Here is a 12,397-nt window from a genome sequence, read left to right as displayed (position 1 = left end):
ACATTGTTTCCCTGGTAAATCACTGCGTGCAAGTCTGTGAATGAATCTCAAGGCGTTTAAGGACAAATGATTTCCTCCGCTCTGTGCATGTCTGCCCTCTGTTGGTAAAGAGCACATCCTCATCTCTCACCCAGTGACTGCTGGAAATATTACCGCTGAAAGATTTTTGCAGCTTATACTGTCCTGCCAGTTCTTGCTCTCTCAGAAACCCAGACCACAGACTGATGTAAAAGACATGCAAGCTACAGTGCTTTTTAATCCTTTTGCCAGGCAGCAAAAAGGTGTGTCAGTAGCCAACCCTGCTTCTGTCAAGGTTTTCTGTTCCAGGATTTAGCAAATGAAAGCTCATTCACAGTTATGTTAGCAATTACTTGAGCAGATACCAAGCTTCATCACGAAAGCTCAGACTGGTGTGTGAAATAGCTTGTTAGAAAGCAGATTGCTTTTCTGTTTCTTCACGATGATCTCCAGAGGTCCCTTCCAACCTCAGCCATTCTGTGATTCATAGCCATGGAAAAATACTAACAACCAAGAGGATACGCCTCCCTTTTGAGTCATGGCATGTGCATGCTCTTTTGATGTAATCAGCAGGAAAAGCCTGCCAAATTAGTGTACAGAGTAGATGAGGTCTCTTTACCCTGATAGCTGAGAAAAGACTGTGAGAGATCATATGTGCCTGATATACAGGGTTTCCAGCACTTTTTTGCTTGGTTTTGTTAGGCCTGTCCCTCTCCTCTCACATGTCCACGTAATATCATGGAGTAAGTACTAGCAGCTCTTTCTCAGGATGTAGAGAATTATTAAAATAGTTTATTAAAAAACAAAATGAAGCGTACTCTTTTTTCCATTCTCTCCATTCTTTTTCCATTCACTCTGCTTGCTTTTTGAGCATTTTTATTGCTTTTCTTTTCCCTTGTTTGAGTGCTTGGTCTTAGCAGGGTACCAGCAACCAGCAGTCTGGCTCCCTATGTGGCTGATGACAACGGCTAAATATTTCTAAGAGCATTTCAAAGTATTCAAGTAAGGTGCCTTCCTCTCCTTACTTAATGTTTAAGGAGTTAGTGTACCTCTGAAACATGTTTGCTATTGCATCCTGAGAAGGGAACTCATTACAGCCGGTCAATGGAAAATGCTCTACTGTGAAGATCTGCTTCAGTACAGAAAGGTAAGACAGACATCCTGCACCTACCTTTGCAGGGACAGCCAGCTGCTTGGTATTTGCTATGAAAAGCTTCTCTCTGATTTTTTTGGCTCTGAGTGCAGTGCATGTCTTGTGCCAGGCCTGTAGGAATTGGATTTCTGCTCTGTATTTGTGCTTCTGGTGGGCCCTGCGGTGGCACTGGACGGATGTAATTGCCTGTGAGTTGCTGCAGTGATGGGTCCACCAGGGCCCTGAGTCAGGCACTTGCATAACGCCTCTCTGGCCCGGTGCAGGGTTCGTTACCTGGGACAAATAGGCTGAGGGAGAGCCAGAAACGAGCAAGATCACAATACTTACTTAATGAGCTTCATGGCAGCAGTGCCTTCTAGGGCTGTTTGCACACTTGGTGGGTCCTGAATAATTTTTGTAGAGAATCATTTCAATACTGATTGCGCATACAGTTTTGCATTTCCAGTTTTTTAAATGGCAAATAAGCACATCTTTTTTGTCACAAGCTAACTGTTGTTATAGTGAGATTTGTGGGGGTTTTTAAATAATATATACATTTTTTTGTTGCCAAATTTGTTTTTGTCAGGTTTATCTCACCCGAAATCCATTACTTCACAACAATCGTAAGATGCCACGGCGATGAGCGCTCTTAAAAGTGTGGAAAAATTTGCCAGGGATGTTTTAGTTCCAGAGGGAGCAAACAAAAGGGCGATGGCAGTAGGAGCCCATGATTGCTCAGTTTAGGTATGGGCACTTGGAAAAACTCAGTCAAGCTGTGGTCTGTAAATACAAAAATAATGAGGCTATTATTTATTGAACATTGTTTTGCTGTAAGCAAGCATGTTAAAAAAAAAAAAAAAAACAACCTCAGTCTGATCTGATGCGATAGGAGCTGCGACCACCTTTGATCTCAAGCACAAAGTGCCTTGAGTATAGCTATGCTGGCAACGGGCGAGCGTGCGGACTAGGTTATGTACCACGTTTTCCTGGGCTGTATTCCATCTAGAGCTCCACGTTTTGAGGCTGTGTCCATGTGGAAGGAATGTGTTTTTCTACTGCAGCCAGAAGGTGAGGAGAATGTGGTACTAGCACTCAGGCTGCAAATTAACAGAAGTCAACAAAACAGAGACTACTCAGTAACAGTGGGAAGACAGAGAAGCTGTGCTTGTCGGAACATAACTTAAATGCTTTGGCACTGCTTTTCTTTTTTAATATATATTTATATTTATTTGGGTGTGGTTGTTACCTGCTGCAACATGAATGCTTTGTCAGTGCTGTGGGTTTTTTTCTTGTTTAATTTTTATTTGTGTATGGTTATTATAATTGACCCACTAGCTGAAGCTGTATGAGATGAGCACATACTGTTGTATTCATCTAACTTCTGTACAATGCTTGTTACAAATGGGGTAAGGATCACCAAGCACAGTAGACCTGCAAAGCCATGAGCTGGTGGTGCATGGTGACCTTATTTAATTAAAATAATAACAATAATTAAAAACTCCATTTAAAAAAAAAAAAAAGGTAAGGGAGGGGAGCGAAGCAGCAGCTATTTCACAGGCAGCCCTGCATACGCTTCACGCTGTTGCAGCAGTATCACAGCGATAGCTGGATAATGGCGAACTCTCAAGGAAACTCAAGTCAGTGTAAACAAACAGTGCAGTGGGCCATTAAACCTACAGTATATTGGGTTGTTTTGGGGAGTTGGCTTTTGAGGGCATGCAATACTGGAAAAAAAATAAGTAAGTGGGAGAGAGAAAATTTACTAAGTAAGTAAGTGGGGAAAAAAAACCCCACTACTGCCAGTAAGTTCTAGCAGCAGACAGAGCTCATCTTGGGCTATTAACACCAACTGAAACTACCAACACCGCTGTGCCCTGCAGGCAGCATGCTTATGGCGACATGGCTAATACCAGAGCCACTGTAGGACAGGGCAGAAATGGTCCAAAGGGGCTGAGTTGATGCTGCCAAAGCAACGATCGGGGTGGGGAGGGGGTCATATCGGTGAAGATACAGCTTTGTTTTGGAAAGCATGCTGAAAGACTGCATCCCTGGAAAGCCTGCAGCTCTACACGATCGCTACCAGAGCTGCAGCAGTGCCAGAAGGCAGAGCCAGGCCCAGAAGCGCATGGGCGTTTGACAGGGCCCGACACTGAGGTTGAGGCGGTGGGTGCCACCCAAACCCTCCGAAAGGCTCCCTCTCGTGTATCAAAGCAGACACACTTCTTGTATGTAGTCTTTCAGGCAGTGATAATTAATGCCTTTGTTAGGAACTGCAGAGTCATGGGTTTGTTTAGTTAAGACGATGTGTAGGCTCAGGAAGAGGCGCTAGTATAGCTCCAATTTAGCATGCTTTAGCTAGCTACAGGTGACAGGGTGTGCTCATTTAAAAAAAAAAAAAAAAACCAAACCCTCATAAAATGGACTTTTTCCTCTTTTCTTTTTTGGTTTCTTGACAGTACAGCTGCAGCAGTATCTAGACCCTTTCTGCCCACTACACAAGGAGAATTGGGGAAGCAGGAACAGAAAAGGCCAAGAGTCACAGCAGCAAGAGTGAGTACTAGGTGTTAGTATTGGTGCCAGGTGAGCACAACTACCTTATGTGCCCAGCACCACTCTTGTCACCCTCCACTGCAGGGACAGGCAGCAGGACGCATAGCGTAGCAGCACACTGGTCTCAGCTTTGCCGTGCACTTCCTCTGTGACACTGGGCAAGTTATTTATTTAAGCGCTGTGCTTTAAGTAAACTCATCTGTGAAATGGAACAAAGCTATTTTTACTCCTCCTAAGAGTCTAAAACATGACTAGATTAGCATACCTTTACAGAGATTACAAGGAGTTAAGAGTAGAGGTCAGACCCCCCCCCCCCCCCCCCCCGGCCGGCCAATTGCGCTCATTCACTCTTTTAGCTGGTGAATACATGCTATTTTGAACTGGAAGACAGAAGAAAAAGGAGGATTTTTTTTTTTCTCTTTGTTTGATGTTTCTTGGGATTTAGAAAACTGAAACATTTAACTAACTAATGCTTTGAATAGGTTACCACTGCTGCCCAATATTTGACTTTCCCCCCAAATCTTCTTTGCTCCAGAAGACTCCTGCAAAATAGGGTGCTTGAAAAAGATACCATTTCGTGCTAATTATTATGTGCCATATTTTGTTTTTAAGCAAACTTGATTTGTGGTAACGCACTTTCACATTCTCTAGTTTACATTGTTGTTCATGACACTGTGCCTGTGTACAGCTGTATTTCTAAGCATAGTTTATTTTTCCATTTTAGTGTTATAGAAATGGTAAGATTGGTGCTTTTCAGCTTTAAGTAAGTCTCTGTACTGCAGGATGCCTGTGGTCTTGCACTAGTTTCAAGTTTTGTTCAATATAGAGATCCTTGCAGCCTTTCCAGGCTGAGAAGAGGCTCTAAACACTGTGAGAATACTTCTACTTTTCTTTCTCAGCTTTTGGGGGACCCTTGTGATTTATGCTGTATGTTTAGAAAAGTAGACTTGACTTTGAATGGAAAAGACATATTAAGAATAGGAAGCGTGAGTTTTGTTTTTTTTTAATTGTGCACTGTAGGAAAATGGAACATGCTGCAAGTGCCCTGATTTTGTTTCATTACCCTTCCTGAGAAGTGTTAATGGGGATGGATACCAACTGACATGACCTGCACTATTTCAGGCTACAAATTAGCACAATACAACACAGTTTTCCTAGTCCAGACAGACTAGAACACTTTTTTGCACCAGCACTGAGAATTTTATAACTATGCAAATCAGCATCAATAGTTGGATTAATATTTTAATAATTACACACTTTTTACATTATCAAAATAAATCATAAATAGTGTAAAAATAATTCTGAAGATCAACTTCTCACAGGCAAGGAACAAAAGCTGAAGTACAAAACTCAAAGAAAACAAAACAGTATTCAACTGAAAACCAAGGAGAAATTTTAATAATAAAAACAAAAGCATGCTGTTTGATCAGGTTCTATTAAAGTCAGGACCAGAGGCCACAAGAAAGTGGTAATTAATAACAAATTAAAATGGGTAATTTAAACTTTGCAATTGTTTACAGTACTAGGCAAAAGAGGTCTTGTGCCATAGTCATAGTGCTAAGACACTCAAAATATTTCTAAGATTGATAATGTGATACTGACCCATGTGGTTTTTTCCCAAAAGCAGTGTAATCCCTGCCAAATTACTTTTCTTTGTATTTTTATCTCCTCTACTGCATGTAAGAGACCATTTGCAATACAAAAATAACTGCACATATAGATGAACTTAAAAAAAGTAAAAAATACAAATAAAAATATATAATATTTTCCAAAGGAAAAAGTCAGATACATACATCTTAGTAACATTTTAAAAGTTGTGTGATATTTTCCCAAACATGTACAATAATATAAGAATATCCACATATATGTTAACAATATGTAAAACATTCTTCCATCAACCCAACTCTTCATAATACTTCAGAAAAGTGTGCAAGTACCAATGGTATCTGGGAAATTTATACAATTTCTTTTTTAAATAGAAACAAGTAAAACAATAACGGTCCCAGGTTAAGTTAAGGCCCCCTCTTTTCCAAAGAAAATCAATTTAAAGCAGCATTGATAATTGGATGCATTTAAAAAAACAGAATGAAACAAAAACAACACTCCAAATCCTTTTTTTTTTTTTAAATACAAATTCCATTTGTTTTGTGAAGCATCTTTTTCAGATTCTGTCACAGAAAGGATGGTGGCAGGCACTTGTTGCTAACATCATTTAATGAATCCAGCCACCTTGTAAAATACTTAAACAACAGAGGGTGTAAGAAAATCGTCATGTGCAAGTTATAGCAACATTCAGACTCATAATAGAAAGTTGTGGAAAGAAAACAAATCAGATGTCTTAATTCTGGTCACTGAAACTGAATCATTTTCAATGTCTAAAATTAGACTTGTTTTTGACTGCTGTCTTTGCAGACATCAGTACTTTTGTGTGACACTTTTTAGTGTGAAAACTTAAGGTCTCTCATAAGGTAATATATAGAGATTTTAAATTGTAATTTAATTTAAGATGGTCAAGTAGCAGAGGTAAGGAAACTTGAAAGGAAAGGTCAGTTCTGTGTGTTTTGTAACATCTTAAGCACGTTCAAGAGACTGGGAGTATTTTTGCAGTTTTCACTCACTGAAGTAGTCCTGATTTAGGCAAAAACACTAATATTGAAGTCTACAGCATTCCTTTTGTTGCCGAATAAGACCGAGCTCACTTCCCACGAATGTCTCAAAGTGCTTTCCAAGGGAAGGATGTATCACTGTCCCCATTTTATTGCTGAGGAAAGTGAGGCACAGGAAGGCGACAAGCCTTGCACAGCTGAGCCCAGGTCAATGAAGAGAAGTCGCTGGAATGACTCTCTCTAAACTCAGGTAGGACCCAGGATTTAAACCTCATCTCCTGCCCCAGCGCTCAGCCTTGAACAGCACCGCCTTCCCGCTCGCACCAAAGGGCTACGTGGGCCATTTGGGGCTGCGTCAGCTCTTCCCGGCATAACTGAGTAACCAAATGCTAATACACATACTCTTCTGCTACTGTAAAGCCTAGTGGAACCGCTGCTAACTTTCCACGTTATACATGAATTTTCAGGATAATCCTTTTTTTAAACTGGATACTTTAAATGGATGCAGATATCCTGATGTGATCTTTTTGAAACTTGTTCATAATACTTACATGGTAGACAAAAAAGAATATAAAAACAGCTGGATGAAGCTCATTCTGCCTTGCTACAATATCAGAAAGTGACATCAAAATCAGCAATAAATAAAAATATAAATCAAAAAATACATTATATAATTGTTCCATGAATTAACATTTCATGCTTTAATCTCAGGAAAAAAAAATGGTGTCCAAAGCATCCTGAAAGAAAGATTCCCCATAGTCTTTGTCTTCATAGATTAGCTATGTGCTTTAGATGCATTTCAAACAGTGCTTAATAGACTTACTGCTTCTGCAGCAGAACTTCTGCACAAATGTGATTATAATACACTTGAGCAACAGCTGTTTACAAAACCCAGTATCAAAAAAATACTGAAAGCTGTCAAAGGAACAAGAATTAATCATATCCGAAAAAGTCAGGGATATAGAAACCGTATAGACTAATATCACTGACACATTTCTACAGCTAACAAGACTGGCAGAGGAACTAACATTTCAGTGAGCTCACAAATTAAGCAAAGCAAATCATACCTACTAGGAGGAATGCTACTAAAAGTTAGAGCAACACACACACAGGTGGTTCAAACTGTAGCTTTGCCATCAAGAGAAAAAAGATACACTAGCACCAAAAGTAATTGCTTAAAAAAAAAGTGTTGCAAGTCTTCACAGGGTGCTTTTCCTTAATGAAATATTGAACCCAACTTACTTTTTGTGTACTATATATGCAACTTTTCTAGGTACTATTGGGTTTCACTTCAAGTAAATCTTTGTGATGCAAATATTTTATGTAAATATTAATATAAAATCTGTATATTTAGTTTAACCTGTCAGATTACATTGTGTAGCTGCTGTTCACCCATTATAATTTAAATGGAACAAACCTTTCATGACACTAAACAAAACAGAGGCTTTAGGAAGTTAAGATAAATTAAATTAATTGAGATAAACAAGATTCCTATCTGGAGGCAGTCAACTAAAGAAATTACTTTGCAAGACAGAAAAGAAAATGAATAAATGCATTTAAGTGTTTCCTTCAGGCCTTAAAGGAGAACCAAGTTCTGACTGATGTTTAGAAGTCAAAATAATATATTCAACAGTAATGATGATAAATCTTATTTTTTGAATGATGAAACCATGAACCAAAGTTCTGCTAGTTTTATTGATGCATTTAATAGTTCTTTATCTTGATGCTATTTCTTAAAATGAGTTGTGTTTGTGGACTGTCTCGATATGGGATTGCTAAAACGATTAGCCAAATAGTAAACATCCCACTTTATCTTGCATGCGAACACTCCGAGGGACGTTTTAAAAATACTATATCTTACTGCATAGTTGCCAGTATATGATAGTGTATAAAAACATGCAACTTCTAGTCTTCACATCTATAATGTGTCAAGTCAAGACATAGGTATAAGAAACGCCTTTAGGCTGGGCAGGGTGGGGGGTACCCTCTTCCTCAGCCTGTTTTAGTAGTAATAGTAGTTGTTGTTGTTTTTCTTTCTGTTTTTGAGATGGTTCCTCTTAAACTGCAGAATAAACCTAGGAAGTAGAAGGGTTTACATGATGCTCCTCTTGTCCCCTTTCTGGAAGAATTTCTTATTGATGTTAGCGCTGTATCAATGTGATTAATAACATTTTATATTAAATTATGCAATACAAATACTTTTACTATTGTAATCAGTATTATTCATAATAGTTGGATACTTGCATCTCTGAGAAGTTAATTTAAGCAAAGAAAAGCATTCTTCCTCATATGTATGAACACTTGTTTATTTCTTATTGCGAGAAAAAAAAATGTAAATATAGAATGTTTTTTCCTGTGGGAATTTTGTTTTTATTAGTAGGGTGCTATTAGATGGAGGCCTCTATAGTCGCTTTTAGATTAAAAAAAATTTGTGGAAGATTTTCCACCAGGAAAGGCTATTTTTGTCTCTGATATAGCAAAATTACAATAAACATTTAGCAAAGTGAGAGACAGCACTACACTGGCATTTGTACTGATCTGAGATTCTAAACTGATCCTGGAAAGTGCAACCACAGCAGGTCCCCATCTTCACGCGACTCAGAAATCACTGAGCAAGGAAAAAAACATACATTCCAAGATGGGCAAGGTGCCCACACATGAATGGAGACAAGCTGTCTTCCTCAACTCAAGTTTTGGTCTACACATGAAAGACAACTCTCAAAAAAGTAACTAACATAATTATCATCCTGCTATATACTAGGAACTGAGGTGATATAAAAAGAATTTCCGCCTGCCAAATATGGCACCATCTCTCACAAAGTAGTCTCTCAAACTAAGTACAATGCACCGTATGAAGACTCAAAACCATACAAAATACCTTGTGGCAAAAACTACAACCGTGCACCAATTAAGTACTTCTAGTAATTAAAAAATGGAGAAGCAAAATGTACCCAGTGTTTCTCTTGAATTCTAGTCATCTGATCAAAAATGGAGAAAGAATTACACCTTTTGCAGTGTACTGTGATGACAAGCGCGCGACAGTAATCACGCAGACATTTCTCTAATGTTTTTTTGGGTAACAATGTCCACGAAAATCATTGCAACAGCAGAAAAAGAACAAGATGAAAAAAATCAGCCTGTGAAACCCAAAAATAAACTCTTTTCTTAAAGGCTTCAAAAACTGTAAAAAGAAAAACTGTTAATACTGAAACAAGACGAACGTGTGACTTGATGTACTTTCTTCAAAGCCATCATCACAAATGTTTAATAGATTATTGAAACGTATCCTTTACGGAAACTGCTAGGAAAAAATTAAACAAAATTAACCACAGCTTCCAAAATTTTGCAGCAAAGTTCAGCAAATTCTGTGTAACTTAAAGTGAATCACCTGAAAAACCACACTACGGTACATGGGTATCTGGTCAGTTCCATTATTCGCCAGAGGAGAATGTCCTAATTCATCCCCGTCTCAGAAATGCTTCTTCTTTCAGCAGTCCCAAAATGCAGTACGTAGAGCACATACCGTGTCAATCCTTGAGTAAGGTTGAGAAGCGTCTGGTCTCCAGCAGCGTCTGCTGTCCAATGATCCCCACAGCATCTTTGCAACCTTTTCAAGCAACCCACAGAGAAGTCTGGCTTCTTCTTCAAACTTCTTTCCTTCTTGATTAAGCAGTCGACACGTCCTATCGCGAATGTCTTCATGACTGTGAGCAGTGCAAGGCAAACCGATGCTGATTAACAGGTGGGACCCTTTTGGTGCAAAGGGTGACCCGCAGAACTGGAAGCCATCCACCTGCAGCTGGAACTGTGTTCCCCAAAAATTCAAGGCCTCTTTCTACTCTCCTCTGCTTTATCTCTTTTTAGCAATAAGCCATGGTGTGACTCCCTTGAGATGATAAAAGGAAACAGTTCAGAAGTTTGAAGCAAAGGTCACAGTGAGCAGCCATTTAGCATGTGACATGATCACACAACAAGCAGGTTTGGCACACAACTCATGCTTTTTTAGTCTGTGCAAGCAGATACGGTGGCATGTATCAGTGAAGCGTTTAAGATGGACATGGAAGCCAAGTCAGTAAACTCCAATGGCAGCTGGTACAGTACATTTGATAGCATTTAGCTCTTATTTGGTCACAATTTCTTGTAAACTAGTTCATGGCACTCATTGTCCATGCAAGTCCACAAGCCAAAATATAAGAATTTACAGAAATAATCTGATTTCTATTATTGAGCTCTATATAGATCTCTCTAGAGAGAGAGAATCTTTGCAGGTTTGTCCTGCAGTTATATATCATCTAACTGCAGATGTAAGTGGAAAAAAAAGATGTACTACACATGGACTACTGCAAACAAGCAGAAGCATCTACATGTAAACATATCTCAGACTTGTAAAATCAAATTTTCAGTTTTCAACTATAAATACAAAAAAGTGGAGCACTATATACACAACTTCATGCTTGTAAGGTTAGAGTCATCACTGCAAAAGAGACAAAAAGAGATACAGATTGACCAAGTTAGTAAATCAGTATTTCAAATTTATATTCCAAATACTTAGGTACAGCAGAATTGCAAATCCATATTTTTATTTTCTCAGCACCAGCTATTCTTCAGATATGCCTACAATAGTAGTAATTACGGTAGATTTTTTTTTTCTATTGTTTGAGGTAGCACTTACAAAAGATGCTTGCAACTTCCCTTTCTACTTAGTAGAAATAATTATTTTGGTATAATTGAGGCATAATTACCTTTCCTACTTAGGCTTTTTTTTTTTTTTTTTTGCGCGCTGAGTAACTTGCTTTGAAAGCAAGACAATTTAAAACAATGTGCAGATCTACTTCAGCCACCTCTTGGACTAAAGAAAAAAGAAGATCCTTCATCAGCTGTTGACTGGTTTTGTGGAGTAAAACAAGCTGTCCTTAGAGGTGGAGTGACTTCAGTTCCCTTCCAGCAACAGGATGTACAACAGTACATGCATCACTTGGAAACACTAGTAACTTAATAAGATTTTGAGTATTACATTTGTTCCTCAGCTACCTTGCCTGTTTCCAGAATCCATCACTCATCAAAGGAGCAGAAACTGCAAGCACATTTAGTAAGAACTGGTGTACAAACACCAGTTCTCTGCTGTGCCTGCCCTTTGTTTGTCTTCCGTCTTTTTTAAATTAGAAATTGCATTTTTGCTCCAGAAAGTAAAATAGCCTTTTAGGATTTGGTCTATTAATTACTTGATCTGTGCAAATAGGTCTAAATTTTTCCAGGTGGAAGCAAGCAAACAGATGAATGGAAAAAACTCTTGGTCTGCCTGTGCTGCCTAGCTGTGTCATGAATAACTGCTCAGCAGATGCTGTTTACTGTCCCTTTGGCTAGACGCGTGTGTAAGGACACATGTGGACTGCCTCAGTTTGCAGACCTGTTCGTAGCAGCTTATGTGCTTCCTGGCTTGGGGGCTACACTCAGCTTCCAACCCACACAATGACATGCTCACAGACATTTCTCAAACAAAATATTTCACAAATAGCCACTCTCATCATTCAGAAGCTACTCCCAGGAAATAACTATCTGGAAATAGTTCTGAAAAATGCTTAGGGCAAAAACCTGCCTCCAGTGAAGTCAATGACTGTTTTGTCATTGAGTTAAACACATCCAGAATTTCACTTATGCTTTAGTTTTTCTAATGTATTAATCCAGTATCCCTCCACCTACAGCTTTACTCTCAATACTAATGTTTTTAAATCTTGTCTAGGTTAAGTCATTACCAAAATAATTTTGCCAGCTAACAGTGACATAACACAACGATAAGAGCCAATAAAACCATAACTATCAGGCTAATGCACTGAAGAATAGAAAGGTAAGGCAAAGAGAAGGCAGGATGCACTGTTCTCCTAGGTATCCCAGAAAAATCAGATCATAAAAGAGCAATACATATAGCTGATAAAACTGCCATATCCATGAGCTTTTATAAAAAAATGGCAGCCAATGATCATGTGTAGAAACCAAAGGATGTGTGACTTTTCATATGAAAGAGAACAGTCTTTGACTTGCCAGAAATTCAGTGCCAACTGCCTCGATGAGTTATTACTGCTACATATTTTTA

The 12,397-nt window shown here is 38.7% G+C and overlaps 1 protein-coding gene across 1 annotated transcript in view; it reads right to left on the bottom strand.

The window, feature by feature from the left end:
- Positions 1–4,687: 4,687 nt before the first annotated feature.
- The window catches only part of COL25A1 (collagen type XXV alpha 1 chain), a 308,844-nt gene continuing 301,134 nt past the window's right edge, over positions 4,688–12,397 (bottom strand). The window contains exon 37 of the mRNA XM_068941897.1: positions 4,688–10,780. Coding sequence (XP_068797998.1) covers positions 10,778–10,780 — 3 coding nt within the window. The 3' untranslated portion in view covers positions 4,688–10,777. The remainder of the gene's footprint in view (positions 10,781–12,397) is intronic.

The sequence above is a fragment of the Struthio camelus genome, chromosome 4 (assembly GCF_040807025.1).
Source record: "Struthio camelus isolate bStrCam1 chromosome 4, bStrCam1.hap1, whole genome shotgun sequence".
NCBI classification, from domain to species: Eukaryota; Metazoa; Chordata; class Aves; order Struthioniformes; family Struthionidae; genus Struthio; species Struthio camelus.
This window is presented reverse-complemented; position numbering and strand designations above follow the sequence as displayed.